Source organism: Triturus cristatus, chromosome 1_2 (assembly GCF_964204655.1).
Source record: "Triturus cristatus chromosome 1_2, aTriCri1.1, whole genome shotgun sequence".
NCBI classification, from domain to species: Eukaryota; Metazoa; Chordata; class Amphibia; order Caudata; family Salamandridae; genus Triturus; species Triturus cristatus.
Window position 1 is genome coordinate 926929282 of NC_140580.1, and position 18894 is coordinate 926948175.

General features: G+C 44.5%; 1 protein-coding gene across 1 annotated transcript in view; it reads right to left on the reverse strand.

Annotated features, from left to right (window-relative positions):
* The window catches only part of DFFA (DNA fragmentation factor subunit alpha), a 56927-nt gene that overhangs the window by 30187 nt on the left and 7846 nt on the right, over positions 1-18894 (reverse strand). The window contains exons 2-3 of the mRNA XM_085609843.1: positions 11372-11524; positions 10177-10328 (exon numbers count right to left, since the gene is read on the reverse strand). Coding sequence (XP_085465969.1) covers positions 10177-10328; positions 11372-11524 — 305 coding nt within the window. The remainder of the gene's footprint in view (positions 1-10176; positions 10329-11371; positions 11525-18894) is intronic.

Sequence of the window (18894 nt, forward strand, 5' to 3'; positions counted from 1 at the left end):
GATGGCAGAAGCGGCAAGCTTATGATCAGAAAACGTTTGGACGTTGCAAGCATGCAGCAACACAATTGACAATACACATCAAGAATAAAACATGTACTTAGAATGAGCACAATTGATGCACCGATTTACTCACGAAACAACACAACCGTCTTCACCGACAGTCACACAATCGCGGTCTCCACCTTTATCCCCCTAGAGGCCGACGGAAGATAGCATATGACCTGACACAGACGTCCAGGACAGACACCGCAATACGATGACCCCAGGCCCCCGCGGGACATATAGAGATATAGAGCCGAATGCTCATGCCCCCCCCAAGTGTCTGATATCGTAACATAGACTGCAATCACAACTAACCGCATACCCATACGACGCTAGTAGCTCCGCATTAGTTTCCCCAGTTCACCCACGAGGTTCATGGTTTTCCCCCTACATCAGTGGTTCCGATTCTGATGATAGCTTAATGGGAACACACAAGTCCATCACCAAGTGAGAGTACATCACAAAGGAACGCGAAAGGAACACATAAGGTTCCTTGACTAAAATTGACATACTCAGCCGAGGGCTAGTACATATAATACCATCAAATCAGAGGACGGGCACGGGATAACACTCAGAATGTTCATCATGCCGTGTCTACAATGACGGAACATGTACTACGAGACGACTTCTGTTCTTTTTAAAGTGATCTCTCGATTGACAATAGACATATGTCAATGTAATTCATGGTGAAATGATTGGTTTTGATATTATGATTGATGCAATGAAATACAAAAAAAAAGAATAAACCATGTAAACCTATAGCTAATTTAGTAAACATGTTTGTTAATGTAATGTAATAACTAATAACCACAAAACAAGCTAATTGGAGAAAAAATAAGGCTAGTCATTTCTAATGAATATCAATGGCAGCAACCATTGTTAATGTAGGTTGCTAAGTAAATCAATAAAAGTCTATGGAAAGTTAAGAAATTTGTGAAATGAGGATAGTCTTGATGGGCCATTTCAGTGAGTCCTAGGTGAAAAGTAATATGAACTGTGAGCACCTACAGTCAGATGAAGATAGTGGGTCAGGCCAGGCGAGGAAGGTTAAGTTTACACTGAAATCCCTTTTCTTAATCACAAATTACAGCAGTGGCTGAAAGACTGCAACCAAGTGCTTGATGTCAAATATGCCGATATGATTGTTGCGACGAATAGAAAAATTAAAGTCAAATCAACTGCAGGCAGCTAGAGGTGCCCAAAGAGGGCCATCACACAATGTAAGGTCCTCCAAGAGGTTTCTCTTTGTTAAGTTATCTTATTTTAGCTCCACTGGGCACCTGTACCTCCCAAGCAGGTAAACAGAGCACAGCAGCAAAGACAATGGGAAGTCAGAAAGAGCTCTACAAATACTTCACTGTGGGTCTAAGAAAAGCCCTATGTAGGTGAATACTAAGCTGCTATTGGTGCTCATCTAAGCCTAGAAGGGTCCAAACTTAATTTTTCCCTATACAAATGTATTGTATCCTACACTACTAAATGACTTCAGCAACGTCTACTCAGATTCACTTTAAGGTCCCTCATATTCTATATGTAACTTCCTAGGATTCTGAGATTAAGGAAATCTCAAGTTGTGGTTGTGAGCTCCTTTCTCTTTGTCTCACACTTGCCAGAAGATCATTGATTCTATGTGCTTGGGCCTAGCAGAAAGACCCTGCTGAGTGGCATGCAGCCAGCAAGCCAATGTTAGCCCCAGAATCAGCAAAAGGTCCTCAGATCTTTCTTTCATGTGACAGTACATTACTGGTCAAACTCCCAAGTTGTGAACAACTATAGGGTCATTAAATAATGCTGTAGAAATATTACTGAGTGAGAAGAATATCTAATATGTGAGTTTTGATCTAAAATACATATAGATATGAACTTAGTTAACTGAAAGACGATACTGTAAAAACATGGATAACTTACATTGAGTGAGCTACATCACACATAGTTTGAATTTCTAAACCAGAATAATATGATCATTTAATAGATCATAAGTTTTTTATATTGTCAAATAATTTCAGTCTCCAAAAGCAGTGCCTGCCTCTTCCAATTGTTTTTCCATATTCCAAGATCATCATTTGATTGTCATACACGTATCCAGCAATACAAGCATCATTCTTGGATCAGCCTGAGTTTCTATCTTTGAGCAATTTAATTATGTTATCAACAATGTGCTTATGTATCTCGATACCTGATCCACATTCACAATCAGCATTTTGATTGTGTCATTTGATCAGTACTTAATTTGAGCCGGGGCTTTCCGGTGGTAAGCACCGGCACTTAATTGGTTTCCGGTGCTTGGCACCGGCACCAAATTGTCAACACCATATTTAGAACAGTCCACCACATGGTGGCGCTGCTCATCTAATTTAGAGAGGTGCAGAACAATGGTAGTTTAAGCATACAATATACATTAAAATTGTTAATACCTGCCTCCCCAGCCATTGCTTTAGCTTTGGGGACCTGGAATAATCTGAACGGACACATTTACATGCGAGAGAGAAGGATAGTAGTTGTTTTGGCAGCGATGACAAGGGAGATGGGTGTTACAAGCAGCAGTGGCCTCCTGGTCAGAGCCCTGGCACTTAATATTTTACAAATTAAGCACTGCATTTGATGCCACATATCTCTCGGAGTCAAATTGGACCTGTAGTTTAGGATGTTCCATCTGCATGGGCCATCGGAGGGTCTGTGATCAAATCTGGGTGGAGAAGTGTCTTCCAAAATGATATGCAGAGCCTAAACTTAGTCAAAGTCCAAATTACAGAAGACTCCTCACACTTCAATTCTGAGCCAGTTAATTTTACCGTGGCAAAACCTCACTGGTATGTCTTCCCCAAAACTCACTGAGTTAGGCAAATATTTCCTGTGTTCCATAGTCTGAGGCTTCCTGTTAGCACAATGAGGTACTTATTCTAGCTCCTTGCACAGTGGTCTTGTCTGCTCCTGCATGGATGGCTTCATCCGACATGGCTCCATGTGTACTCAATTTCTGAACTATAGTTCCAGTCATAGGTGCTGATCTTCCTGCTGCACCAAGTTTGAGCACTCTATTTTGTGCAGTTCCTTTGTCATTGTCTGAGTAAACCTCAGCAAAAGGCTGCTGGCCAGTCAACGTTCGCTCCTTTTGACTTGATGCCCCTCTTCATGGACCTTCTTGTCTCCCCTCAAGATGGCAGATTCCTGGACCAAATGCAACAAGGAGACCTTGTACCTTGGCATAGAAGGGGGCCATTTTCTCACAGTGACTTTCCAGTATTAGCCATACAGAGCTGTATTCATTTGGACAGTACAATTTCAACTACGCCATATTAGAGGTATGCATACTCGCTCAGAATACCCCACAAGCATGTTTTTTTCAAATGGACTGTCGCTTTTACAACACAATATCCCTTCCCTCGAATAAAATTAGGTTGCTCTATTCTTATTGGTATCATTCACAACACTGTTATTTGTTTTTATCTCCTACGAAGAAGGCACCCTTCCATCATCAAATCACTCCAAGGACAGGGCCTCATAACTCTTCTCCACATTGTCGGGTTGATTCTTGCCCTTCCAAAGAAATCATCCCTGGAACAAGCCAACTGCTCCAACTTGCATGCTTTAATCCTTCTTCTGTTCATAGAAAAAATTATCGTAAAAGCAGTCAGACCACGATGTAGCACTGAGCAGCAACACTTCAAGTTTTGGACGGCACCCTTCTCCTCAACAACATGACATCTTGATCCTGTTTGACCTCCCTGCAGCCTTTGACACAGTCTACCATCTAGCTCTCATTAAAACCCTAAAAGACATGCATGAGATTTTCAGGCCCTATCTTGAAATGGTTCACATCCCACTTCACCAACTGGAACCAACTTGTGCAATTTTCTACAATATTTAGGGCACTCCCTGTCTCCTACTGAGTATCCCTAGGGTTCATCATTTCTCCCATCGTCTCCAACCGCTAGATGAAATCTCTCGGATCCATTGTTGCAGACAGCAACATCAAGATCCATCAATATGCCGAGGATACCCAACTCTACCTAAAAATATCCTCACCCAACTACATACAGAGACCTAAATCCTGCCTCGAGCTCATCCAGTCTTGAATGTCAACTAATTACCTGAAGCTAAATCCATCAAAGGCTGAATTTCTCCTGTCGACCAACAGCACATGAACAATCCCAGATTCTCCCCTGGTTTCATTTCTCCAGCCGACAGACCATGCAAAATCTCTTGGTTGACCCTCGGCACTAGCCTCTTATTCAGGCAAAAGATTGTATGGAAGATTGGCTCCAACTTTCTCCTCTTGAAGAAAGTTAAACTGATTTTCCTGGAAGATGACTTCGAAACAATAATACAAGCCTCAGCCATCACACATCTGGATGAAGGCAAAGCCCTAAACATCGGTCTACACTACACCATCCCAGTACTCTTTAAAGGCATCCAAGAAAGAGATCTAAGATATTTAACATCTTCCCCACGTTAAAAGACTTACACTGTCTCACTTCTAGCCCAATAATCTTCAAGATGAGCCACATAACTTATAAAGCCTTCAGCAACAAGACTTCAGCTGGTCTTGCAAACAAACTAACCATGTCTGATGTTGCTTTTAGGCTAAGTTTGGGCTCCTCATATACCAACACATACATACAAGCAATGTGAATAGGTTAGAGATTAGAGTTAATTAAGAACTAGTGGAAGGCTAAAAGGGGGGGTGGGTCAGTGTGATCTCCCACCCAATGACAATGTAATGTCTTTGCATGTATTGGGGTGTATAGAGTGTACAACAATCTAGTGTCACTTGATATAGTGATATACAACCCCATCTAAATGGCTGTTAACAATGGTTCCTGTGATCATCACACAGGTCTTTGAGAAAGTAAAAACATGGTGAAAAAAGACTTAGGTTCTCATTATTAATACTGCAGAAAAAACTGTAGTAGTAATATCACATCCAGAATTACCAACAAAGAGGGGCACAGTATGTTTGCCATGTTTTAATGCACAATGTCACGTTTTCACCTCTTGCAGGAATAACCACAGCGATAAGTGTGTGCGCATCTATTTTGCTGGTTTTTCCTCCATTCAGGGGTAGTTTTACCATTCACATTTCATCAAGATCTTATAGTCAAAGTGCAGGATAAGCGGGTTTTCCTACTATACTCATAATCCTCATGGGGGGGGGGGGGGGGGGGGGGAGGGGGTTGTAGTTTCCGTGTGATTTGGGATGTACTCGAATTATATAAAGGAGGGCCAGAAGGTGAACAGCACTTTCAGCCACAAAGGGAGGCAGTTAGATAATGATAGTGGACTAAACCGAGTGGTGATGGTTATCTTCAGACTTAGTTACAATCTGGAGCCAAGGCTTTATCATTTTGAAGTGTAATATGCTTAGTTGATGAGAGCTCAAAAAGGATAAATAGACTATTTGGATCATCATAGTGAAGGAATAAGACAAAAAGAAAAAAGCCACTGTATGTCACAGGAGTGCCATGGAAGACATTGCTTAACACATCCTTCTAGGATGCTTTAGGAGCTTTTCTCAGTCAGTTCTCGTTGGAAATTTGGCAGACTTATAACTTTACACAGCAGCAACACTGCATGTCACGTCAGCAGAAGTAGGCAAAAAGCAAGTAGCACAACATGCATTTTAGTTTCAGCAGGGCTCACTGTAGTCCTTGGGAGTTCTTTCTATTCACTGCTACAAGGCCACTTTAGGGCATCAAGGAACATGAAGTTCACATAGCTAGTGGTAATTTGGAAGCTGTTTTGTCCAGGTTTAGTATTCAGGGTTCAGTCCACATGGTCATTTGGTGTACAAAACAGTCTTTTTCTTCTTAGTAGGAGCTAGGAAGAATTGCAGAATATATGCTAAGCTCTGTGGGCTAGCAGCAGTGCATTTAGCACAGGGTTACACCAAAGTGACCTCAGCAGAGTCAAGTGGGGTTTATTTTCAGCCTACCCAAATCCCAAGTGTCATTTCCTTGAATGCCAAGTTGAAATCGAGTTTTAAAGTTTGTTAAAGACTCATCTATTTCTATGTCTCTGGCCTCCTAGTAGATCAAACAGATCTCATATTGCTGTTGTGAGCTCTGAGCAGAGAGGATAATCCATTCACTTCCCTCAGAAAGAGCTACAGATCCAATGGATCTTCCAAGCACAGAATAGAAGATTAGACCAGAAAAGAGGAAAATGATGTAAAAAATAATATGGTCTTAACCAGTGCTCCTTGCCCTTCATTGTGTACATTTTAGCAGGGATAAAATAGTTATTAGTAATTATGTGTTGTTACCTACATCCCCCAATGGCAACAGACAGAGCCGTGAATATAATCTGACCCTTATTGGTAGTCCATGCAAATGACGAAGAATCCATGTAATATGGAATCTCCTGATCATCTGTATCTCATTGGCCTGCAGCAGAGAAAGCAAACCATGAAATAACTCTGCTTGGCCCCTATAAGGGCACGAGATACCAAATACTCTTGTGACAACAACATGCAGATCCTATGAAAAAATGTCAAGAGCCTGAGAGCCTGACTAACACGAAGTGGGTAAAAAGGTTCTCGTTTATTTAACTATTTAACTAGTGTCAAGAGTTTCGCTGCAAAACCCCAAGATATGAACTACACTGTCATTATACAAATTAAACCAAAATACATAATTACTGTAAGTAAAGATCCTTAATACTCAAAAAACACCACCCTAATGTTGGATGTGAGGAGGCGGCCTCCGTAGCCGGGATGCCCTTCCCGTCGTCCCCTGAACAGAAAGAGAATGAGACGAAAAGGCCGGGAAGGAAAGAGTTAATCCTTTCCCCTACCTCTTGTGTGCAGGGAGGAGCCCCGCCCAGACCCGACGAGAACCAATGGCATCCACAGGAATGGGGAACTGACGAGTACGACAGAGACCCGGAAGACCAGCGAGGGGGTGTGGAAACGGAGGAGCAGGGAGAATCGCCACGCCAGGAGAAAGAGAGGAGCGGAGAGGGGCCCTTACCCGTCGATCCCGGAGAGGAAGAACCGAGGCCAACCGTCGACCCGGAGAACACTCCTGAAGCCGAGGAAGCCGAGACCTGGTCCGAAGAGTGGTGGACGCCCCAGGTGGACGCTGATGAGCCGCCGCAGCTCCGGAGAGTTGCGGCCACCGCGGTACGTGACACGGGAAGGGGGGAGGTATAAGTGGAGTCCAGCTAGTGGACTAGCGGGTAGTACTGTTGTTGCATAGGTAAAGCGATTTCCCCATCACACCCTACCCTCTGTCATCTCACCACAACCTGATAGAAGGTGCACAGCGCTACTCAACTACTTAGTATAACCTTCACGGTGCCTTTGTGAGCGTAAACCTTCCGACAATCAGTCAAGCTTTCGGAGGGGTGTTCCTAATTCTGGGTTACTGTGGACCGACCCCTACCCTCGCTACCCTTCTGGGACCCTGTTGAATATACCTCGTTCCCACATCCCCGTCCTTCACGCAATCGCCATACCTGTCTCTGTTTGTCGTGCTGCACAACGGGTGTTATTTAGGTTAGTGTTGTCACTGGTGGAGGGTTCATATCGGAAAGCCTGAACAGGGATCTTACCGCCTTCTCTCCCTCTTTCTTTCCGAGGAAACCTGGGGAAGACACCCGACCTCGTCAGGGATCCATCACCTGGGGAAGACCGCGAAAACGATTCCCGGATATAGAAGGCCATCCAGTCATCCTGAACCTGTTTTGGAACTGCTCTTATCACAAAACTAATAAACCTTGACACCATTGATCCTCGAATTCGGCCTCCTCGCTTTTCCTTTCGACCCTCCCTCTCACATTGACATATGTACAATTATGTCAATTTACTAGGTAACAAGCTAAGGATCACGGCAGATACTACACCATTTTTTGCACTTCCTCACCCATGATGCATCAAATTCACGCCACCTGGCCTGAGGTCCTTTATTTTTATGTTTCCTTCATTTTAGTTCAAAGACTGTTTACATTTGTAGGTGTGTTTGAGGACTTGTGTGAACAGTGCCTTCACTGTGAACAGGGCCTTCACTGCAGTTTGAACTTGTTAAAAGTTTAAGTATTTACTAAAACTTTGGCATTTTCCAGCTTACGAAAATGCCAGAACTTGACGTGTTTGGATGATTTAGGGCCTCATTTAGATATTGGTGGATCTAGTCCTGCTTCACTACCCACCTACTTGGAGGTCTGCTCGCTTGATTTAGATTTGGCCAGTCCATGGACTACAGACCATCCGAGTGTCTCCGACTTCACCAGCATAGGTAAAAGCAGCTGTCGGAGGGAGTCCAGCCAGGATTGCCGCCTGCCTAATCACGATGTGTATTTCAGTCTGGGCAACTGAGCGAGGATACCTCCATACCGGAGTTGGAGGATTCAAATGAAATGAGGTATAAACATACCTTTTTTTACTATTTCCCACTTCAGTTTCTGTCTTGAACCCTATTGTCCAAGTCCATCCTTTGCTACTACAACTTGACCACAACACCAATCAACTCCGTTGTCACAGGGATCCAACATAATGTCTCACTATGAATCGTGTGTTAAAATTTCATTCAGCCTTGAGTATTTTAACATTGCCCTTACATGCAAATGTATTCTTCTGTGTAATGCATTAGTGTTCATTTTACAACTTATCATTGTAAAATGAACACAACTGTATTCCAACTTTTTTTTTATTGGTGTTGTGTTTGTGGTGCATGTGGGTGTACATTCAATAGTGTGTGTATGTTGTATGTCTGCTAAGCTATTAAAAGAACAAAAAAACAAAAGACAAAAAAAAAAAGCAAAAAAAACACACAAGATGATGGACGGAATGTTGCACAATGGCAAAACATTCACCCCCAGTCACAGATCTGGGTTTAATCCATCGTTATTTTGCTCACCACGCCACCCCAGTTCAGACATGGCCATATGCAAATCAGTCTTGACCCTGTGCCTCATGGGAACAGTCCAGCCCGAACTGCCAAGCCATGTCTTCCCTGGACCGGAATAAAGCATCCTAGGACCGGATTCTGGCTATCAGCCAGGATAGCTTGACTCCAGTGGCGTAGTGAGCACGGGACCCACGTCTGGGCATACCCTTCCCACATAGGGTGAACAGCAAAACACACAAGATGATGGACGGAATGTTGCACAATGGCAAAACATTCACCCCCAGTCACAGATCTGGGTTTAATCCATCGTTATTTTGCTCACCACGCCACCCCAGTTCAGACATGGCCATATGCAAATCAGTCTTGACCCTGTGCCTCATGGGAACAGTCCAGCCCGAACTGCCAAGCCATGTCTTCCCTGGACCGGAATCAAGCATCCTAGGACCGGTGCTTGCAATGTTCAACACTCCGTCCATCATTTCCTTTGGTTATTGCTAAGCTATTAAAAGAGGCATGACACATTACCTATATATATTTTTTTCAACCACACACAACCTGTAGGTGTAGTGACACATTATAAAAGTGGTACTTACCAGTCTCCACTCCACCAGTGACTCACTCCATCAGGAAACCGCCGCTAAGACAATACCAACACAACAGGGAAATCAAAATCGGCTCGGTGCAAAACCGCCGGCTTGATGGCGAATGTGTACTGTTAGCCAGCAATAGAGTCTGCCGCGTTGACGGAGGTGTGCCGCTTACGCGACATTAAACAGTCTGTCGATGCGGATGGCGGTTCAGTCACTACACATCTAAATATGGTAATCAAGACTCCATCAGCTCGAACAAGGTACTTAAAACCGCTGCCACGGAGGCACGCAAAGAGTCCCACCAAGATCTAAATCAAGCCCTTAATCATCACCCTATTTAATTTGTCTATGAGTTTGCAGTGTGTTAGGCCAGTGCATGCTTCAAAGAAGCTACGGGTTGTACGTAACCAACAAGCTTTCATGTATCAGACATGTTGCTTTTGCACATTTCTGGGTTAAGCCCATACACACTAATGAATTAATTTTGTCAATTTTAACAGAAGCACAGTGCAGTAGTCCAGAAAGCATGCTACAAGGGACTCAATATCGTTATGAGCTCACAATAAACCAGGGGGATTCTTTTCGGTTCATAACTTGCCTTCCTTTTGTAATATCAGAAATCGTTCTGTCACCAACACCCACCCCCTGGCAGTGTCCTCTGTTTTTGCTTAAATATTAGGGATATCCATAACAAATACCTGGAGATCTTCTTCAGAGAGCAGAATGATCTGGGATAAGTCACATTTCAACTGTGCAGCCAACTGCTTCCACCGTGGCATGGTCGAGGAGTCTAATTCATCCACAAGTGCTGAAGAAGCATGAGCTGGATGAGCTATAATTCCAACTCCACCTGACAAACAAGAGGAGACATAAAACAGAGTGTTCATGAGAGGCACAGTCTTCATCCAGAGTTTTTGTGCTCAACAAAGAGGAGGCCCTTCAAACCTTTACTGAATGATAGTGGCATGGTTGAACTACAGCAGTCAAACATGGAGAAATGTTCTCATCACCCCCTTCTGCACTAGGAACCGTATACCCCTAAATGAATGTTGTTACCAATAGCAAACCTCACACAAATTAGGATTGGAAAAAAAGAACAAAAAAGAGGCAAAATTTGATTGATTTTAAGGGTTTATATGGTGTTTGGGCATTTGAGCAATTTATTTAAGTTTGCTTTGTCAATGAGAAATTAACTATGGCTGTGACACAAAGACAAGGAAGCTTGACAGCACAAATCCAACATGAACATTATCTTTAAAAGGGGTGGTACCAGCATTTTTGAGAAGCAGTGTTAACTGGACATCAAGTTTACATGTTTTTGAAAAAGTATATGAGGGAATGGGCAAAATTTGTAACTGGCTACTCCTGAACAACCAATTGCCCTTTTTCTGCATGAAGAAAGCTCATAAACTTTGTGATGGAACTTTTCTTAGATAATGGAATTATTTTTCACCACCTCTAACACAAAAATTGGGATCAGACAGAATAGTGCAAACGTGGTTTCAAAGACTCGCAAATTCCAGTTGTATTACAAAACATAACAACAGTAGTGGCGCATCTTGTAAAACACTGAGCATCCATATCCATTGAAACATATTACTTGTGGGTGGGTTTTCAGTTTTCCTGTTTGCCGCAAAGGATATCAGCAGTGTGGCTTGATGAAGTAGATTGGGGCTCACATGTGCACCGAGGAGGGAGTCTTCCTCAGTGTCTGGAGAGAACAAGAAAGTAACCAAGGGAGACCCTCCTGTCAGCAAAGCAGAGTTGCTTACTCCCTTTTTCCCCACAGTAGGATTGAGCATGAACAAGATGGCCTAGGTACAAATCTTAAGGCAACAGAAATATCCCAGCCAAAAGTCTGATGCATTTATTGGCAAACAATCACACGTGTACCAGGAGACATTGGTGTCCATGTCTGTATTCCACTCAGAGCCATAAACTTGGTGTTCGAAGGTAAACACTGGAAGTAGTCTTCATCGTCCACAATGGTGCCATCCTCCTCCAATACCAATGTGATGGGCTGTGATAAGGGCAGTAGCTCCAAAGCTGCAAGAAAGAAATACCAAACGCAATAAGTCGGTCTTCTGGAGGACAGACTGCACCTGAGAACGTAGACACATAGGAAGACAAAGAGGGCGTTCCAACAGTAAAGGCAGTTCAAGGCGCTGTTCTTAGAATAGAAGCAAGCACAAAGCAGAGAGTCCGTGTTGACAAACACTATCTAGATGGGGCATTGTTCCGAAGGATATACACAGAGGAGAGAAAGACACAGACAGAAAAGGCAGTTTAGTGGTCACGTACACTAAGCTGAGACAGTTGGGAAGTCTGCAGACAGAGCTGACAAGGTCAATGAAGATGCACACAAGGCAAGAAATGTCATGAGGAGAAAAAACAGAACAGAGAAAGTTTATGAGGATGCCCAAGAGAACCACGTGCAAAATAACGAACATGGAAGTAGAAGTACCACAACATGTTATTCGTCTCAAGCATTTGCTGATACACAGGTTCCACAATACTCTGCTAAGAAAGCAAACACTTAGGACTCGAAAGTCAAAACAAACTTCCAAAAATATAGTGGCACACACAAAAGGAAAGGATACATTATCTTGTTTTAGGTCCCCTGCCTCGTAGAAACACCTGATGAATATTCCCTGGGGTGAGGGAAAGCCATCATTATAAAAAGTTAAGAAAACCTATAACCCTGTTTTTCGTTCTCAACGGATGGTTTTCCCACTTTGTGAAGACAGTGATGCCAACTCACCACTGGTTGTGGTGAGTAAAACATTTACATGGCGCACTTTAACGAAACCACATCAAGGCAGAAATGTTTTGAGGAGGGAAAAAAAGGGCTGAGGGTGCGCCCAGAAAAATCTGTCTCCTGGTTGGCTGAAGAGCACAGCCTGTGTTCCTTAATCCTCGGCAGCTCCTTCCTTTGCAGCTGCAGGGAAGAAAGCCCGTGAAACCCTTGTTCGTGCTTTTTCTCAGAGCTCAGTACAAAGCTTCTAATCTCATGTATATCCCTGTCACTGCCTCTCTAAAATACCCATCTTTATACTCATGAAAGACCCTAACACTCATTTCTTATATATGCCATTGCTTGCCCCTTAATAGCTTGCCCCAAGCCTCTCATAAAAAGTCCCGTTCTGACTGCTCACACTGGAGCCTTACCATGGGCATATTTATGCATCTTAGGGCTCAGCTGTCACTGGGGCAGGTCAGGTGAGAGCATCTTCCAGGCTTGAGTTATCAGGTTCTCTTTCAGTGGATACTCATCAATTGTCATAAGCATTGAATAGTCGCAACCACGTGTGGGGACCCCGTAAATAGTCCCGCCCACATGCGGAGACCTCAGCGAACATACAAAATACTATATATGTATATTTAAAAACTTTAAAAAGTACGTAGTACCCTAAACACACACAAATATATATATTCACTTAAAAAAACATATAACTATAACGAGGGAATTTCATTGGTTTTTTACGAGGGAAATGTCCAGCTAACTATAACATGTGTGAAACCTATGGTTTTTTAAGTGAATTTGCAAGGTTTTTAAAATGCTAATTCCTAACTATAACGTGTGTGAAACCTATGGTTTTTTAAGTGAATTTGTACGTTTTTTTAAATGCTAAGTTATGTATTTATTAATATTTTTTTTTTCTTCAGGTTTTTCACCGTGCGCGCACCGTGCGTGCATGGTGCACTTCGCGCACCGTGCGCCCACGATGCGTTGTGCGTGCCTTGCGCGCACCCCGCGCTTTTTCATGAAAAAAATAAATGTTTTTTTCACCCTTGGGGGTCCTTCAGTGACCCCCTGACAAAGGCTAGGGGGTCAGGAACTGTCCACCCTGCCCCCTTTTCACGTTCTCCACCTTTGTTTTTCACTGCCTCAGACTGCGAGACACAAAATGGCGGCCGACACTTCCTGATTTCGACCGATTCGAATGTTTACTGACATCTAACAACCAATCAGAATTGCGCTCGCGCACGGTGCGCGCTTATAGATATATATGTACATTTTAACTGAAATTTTCTTAGGAACTACGGAACAGATTGACTCCAGATATTCAAAAGGCACATCCCTGACCTGAGGACTACCTCTCTGCCAAATTTCAAGTAATTCTGTTCAGCCGTTCGGGCTGTACCTTGGACTAAAGGTCCCTATGGAAAAATGCATGGGGAAAACGCGTTTTGAGACCCCCCTTTTTTCTCGGCCCCGCTTGACTAATCACCTCGAGACTTTCAGGGTAGGAGCGGAGCGGAGCGCCCCACCTATTTTGAAAAATTCGCGAGGATTCGTCAACCGGCGCCAAAGTTATTCAAAATAGAATTTTCAGATTTCCTATGGAAACACGGTCCTAACTATAACTATCTACTGGCGACCGCCAGTAGATAATATATATATATATACACACACAGATACGTGCACCCTAAAGAAAAATCGGCTAAAAAATCCATAGATTTTTTTTTTCATTTAAAATGAACCATACTCATTGAACATTTCTGCAATACAGAAAATAAAATATTTACAGTGTAAAACAGCCTTTATTTGATAGGAAAAAAGGCAAGGGAATGAAAAGCATTGTTAGCCAATAGGCTGCATTGAAAATCATAACAGAGAAAACTGCCCCCTTGCCTTTAGTACCTCCTGAGTCCCATCATGCCCCACAGGTGACAGTTAGGTCAGTTCTTTTTTCGGGCTCCTTCACTGAGGATCCAGGAGCAGTGAGCTCTTCATTTTTTGCCAGTTTAGTCAAAATCTCCTCTTCAATCTTTCACGTTTACTCGATGGTTTTAAGTACCGTAAGTGCTTTTAACCTTTTTTCCCCCGACTGAAAATAATGTTTTCTCAGTCATAAAATGCCATCCCTTTTTAACAAGTGCCCTTCAAGTGTCAAACAGATGATAAAATCAGACCCACATTCGGTCTGCATAGCATGTTTACTTGCCTCTCACATCCCTGACATATGCTATTACTGCCAGCAGTTTTTGAGAAGAACTCTCAGGGACAGAGAGAAGATGCGAATCCAAAACACCAAACGTACCGCTTGCCGTCAACAGGTAGGAAGTCACTGCCGAGGCACATCCCTTTGTGCTCACCCTCGGCGTCTCGATCGATGTCTAAAGCACTGGGGGAACACCCATTGATGACGAAGCGTCTGACAAAGGAGGATTCACCGTCAATACATATAGCAACAGCTCCGCAGACTCAAAGAAAGTCGACAGCCCAGTCACATTTCCCGACATCGAAGTCAACGATGAAGGTACCATCTAGCAGGTCACTGGTGAAAATACCACTGTCAAAGTCAAAGGGCCCAGAGACGACATCGAGTCATATGCTGCCCTTCTACAGATCGACGTTGACACCGGCACCAGTACTGATAAGGCCTTCCCAAGCAGAAAAATATCGAGCGACGTTGAGGCGAAGATCGATGCTAAGGGCACGGAGATCAATGACCAAAATCAGCAGATTGACGTAAAGAACGCGGAGAAGTCCATCTACGGAGGTCAGGACTGTGCATACTACAGAAAAATTAATCCCTCTGTCTTCGCAATGGTTACAGAGTGTAACCCATTGGTGTGTTCCACATCACAGTCCATCTTCGAACTATTCACAACTTTATTCACCATCCAGGTGCTCTCAACATACCCCACCTCCAAAGGACACTCCGCCTTGCACAATCTTGCCTGAGGCTTCATCTCGTTTGCCCTCAGCACGATTGCCTCATAGATGTCCAACTACGACAATGAGGTGCTCACCATGCCTAAAGGATGAAGATCGAGGTCTAGGAACCCCACAAAAGACACTCATCAGCTTGACGTTCTCATATCACACAGAGGTACAGATCTCTTTCATGGTCCTCCACCACCTCCCGTTCTTCGGTGAGGGACTATTCTCTGAAGCTGTCTGACACTCCTATAGTAAGAGTGTCTCCTGTAGATTACCTTATCACATCCGATGATGTGCTGATCAGAGAAGCAACAAAACTCAACATAGACATACCAGTACCGGTTACGTCTACACCAGTTATCTTTGAAACGCTACATCACACAGTAGCGTCCAGACCCCTTTTACCTCTAATGCCAAGGTTGTTGGAACCGGATATCTATTTCTTTTACCAACTGTGAGAAGTTGGCCTGGTATATGCTGTCCACTAATTAAAGTGGGCACCTTTCACCAGTCCAAAAGACCCTTATGATGTATGAGGTCAAAGATAACCTTTAGAAAGCTATCCTAGTGATAGCTGTGGAGAGCAGACTTCAGACTTAATCTTGAAGGAATGTAAGGCAGCTTGTTTTACCAGAATATCACCTTTAGTATTAACTAACTGAAAGGAGAACCTCACAGTAGTTATAAAAATATGTATTTATTTATATAACAATCTCTAGTATCCTCTACACGAGGATACAACACAAAGCACACAATACTTTAGCAAAGAAACAGTTGTAGGTAGCACAATACACAGTGGGCTTCAGGGGAAGACCAGAACATATACTAGAATAGTGGTATAAGAACCACGACTTGAGTCGAGACAGTGTCTAGAACACGTAGAATCACTGGCACCCCATGGAACCACCCAAGTAGAGTAAAAAGGAACCCCGCGGAGGACGGGTGCAGTGTGCTAATACGACTGCGGGCTCCATACAATTCTATGGGGAAGTCGCAGTTACAGTTTTAAAGTTTAAGGACCCTTCTCGGTGGACTTCGAGGAAACCCTTTGGAACTTAGGAGGTTGGAGAGCCACCCCACCCGTGGATACCGAAGTACCCGAGTTACCTATCCCAGGAGAGCCGGGTGCATAGGTCTGCAGTGGTGTCGGAAACCACCGTCGTTTTCACTAGAGGGTTGCAAAGAAGAGCTGCTGCCGGGAAGGAAGAAAGTTTCCGTTGGAATCCAAGGGTGGATTCGCTCACTTCAGGGTGACCCGGGGCTCAGTGAACGAATGCTCACCGATGTCGGGTGCTTCAGGTGCAAAGAAGGGATGCTTGACTCTGCAGCCATGAAGACCAGGAGACGTCGACGACGACCAGGAGCCAGATGCGAGCTGTCCCACAAAGGATTTCGAGTGCTGAGGGGTAGGTGTCCGGCTGGAGCACTAACAAGCCTTGGCAACGGCAACCCACGCAGGAAGGTAAAGCAGGTTATGGTGTGGACCAGCAAGGTCCAGGGGACTCACTAAGCAATGGGGAGTCAGGGCACGTCTGGAGCAACCAGGAAAGCCCAACAGAATTCAAGATGACCCTCATGAGGACCCACAGGTCGAATGACCAGGAGTTGCAAGGGGAACTCGAGCAAGATCACAAAGTACCAGCCCAGGGTGCGAGGAGGCCGGAGTTCTTTGGTTCAAATGCTGCTCAGAGTCAGAACTACACAGAGTCTAATGCTCAAGCTCAGGAATCGCCAACAAGCATATGCACTTACAAAAGTACGCGGTGCACAGGGGTTTAGGGTTATCTGGTCCCCACGAGGGATACTGGCCTCAAAATCGGTGAGAGAGCAGCTTGACCTCAAGGAACTTCGGAACCCACCTCCTGTTTTGCTGGAGCCTTCGGAGTTCGCAGGAGCTCAGGACCAGCAGACCGGTCAGTTGCGTTACGGTGCCTGCGAATGCAGGGGAGTGACTCCTTCACCCTAAGGGAAATTCTTCAGTTGTCCTTAGTGCTCCACAGGTCCTGCACGGAGACTGTATGGTGCAAGGGCACAGACAAAGCTTTGTACGGAGAGGGAGATGAAGTCGGGCCCAGTCAAAGTCCAGAGTGTCCAGACGGTCGAAGGTCAGTGGTTTCTTGTTGCAGAATCTTGTCCACGTAAAATCTAGAGTCTTACAGTCAGGTAAGCCCTTATGTACCCATGGGAGAGGGTTGGACAGATTCAGGGGACCCTCCTAGGGGAGGGTCAGGACAGAGGGGAGGTTACTTCCACGTCCTTTGTCCAGTTTTGTGCCAGAGCAGGAGCCAACGGCTCCCAGAAATGGTTTGAGCTGGACTATGCACAGGAACATCAAATGTGCCCCTCTGGGAGACTTTCAGACATTTTGGAAGTGCACCCACCCAGCCCCAATACACTAAATCCTGTCTGGGAGGTAGTCACACCTCCCTGTGACAGGATGCCTATTGTCCTACCTTCCCCTGTTCAAGCTTGGTTCAGCAGCAGGAGGGCAGAAATGTGTCTCTGGTTGGCAGCAACCATTTTGTGTTGCCCGAGTCGAGAAGGCTGGCACAGGAAGGACCAGTGACTCCACAAAGCTCGCTTCAGAAGGGTGGAATAATACCTCCCACACCGGATACCGGCGTGGAGGTATGATTCCAAGGTGTTTGATACCAAACATGACATGTTTTGTTTCAGCCGTTTTCGAGATAGCATTTACCGCGAGGTTATAATGCAACTCTACCTATATGTCTGGGTGAGTCACAGACAACCCGGGAGAATGGTCTCCGAAGGCTGCAGAGGGGCCCTTCTCATTCAGGGGTACCATCTCACGTAAAACCCAGCATCTTGCCTTCAGAATTGTTAATGCCTGCTATTGGGGTGACTTATAAGTTTATTGACCTTTCGATATAGTGATCCTGTATCTAAAGTGAGTGGTGCAAGCACCAGCTTACACAGGCTGCAATGGCAGACCTGTAGTTCCATTTTGCATGGCCTCTCATGGGTGGCATAATACATGCTTCAGCCCATGGGATGCCTCTGGGGTACCTATGCCCTGGGTACACGGGTACCATAAACTAGGGACTTATGAGGGTATCCTAGTATCCAATCTGGAGTGTACCAAAGTACATGGCATAACATTTTAAGGAGAAAGCAGATAGACTGGGGTCCTGATTAGCAGGAGCCCAGTCAGACTAGTCAAAACAGTGCAACATCAAGCAAAAAGTGGGGGTAACCATAAGAAGAAGATTCTAGTTTACTACACCAACGTCCATAGGTCCAGCTCCGCCACATATTCTAAAGAAATACAAAGCCCCTGGTCAAGATCCAATTTTTCTCAGGTCAGATCCACCTCCTGATTTGGTCATTTTGGCTGCCGCCAGAAGTAAACATCCGAGTTCTTCGTCTTCCACGGTGCCACCGGAAAAAGACAGTAGCCAAATGGACTTGCTAGGCTAACAGATGTGCAACACCTCAGCATATTTCATGAAAGTCGCTAGAGCCTGTGACCTGTTGGGGAAGTATGACAGGTCGCTGTGGGATTCTCTGTCTCGGTTCACTGAAAAGCTGCACAAAGAGGACAAACAGGATTTCCAAGAGGGTGGTCTGGTGGCTAACTAGATAATTAGTGCAGCCGCTGATTCCGCCGATCTTGCCCATGGCTATTTGCATGGTATCTGTGCCCGAAGATCCTCCTGGTTACACCTGATTGGTCTAAAACCTGAGGCTCAAATTCTAAATCTGCCATTATAGGGCAGCTCTCTTT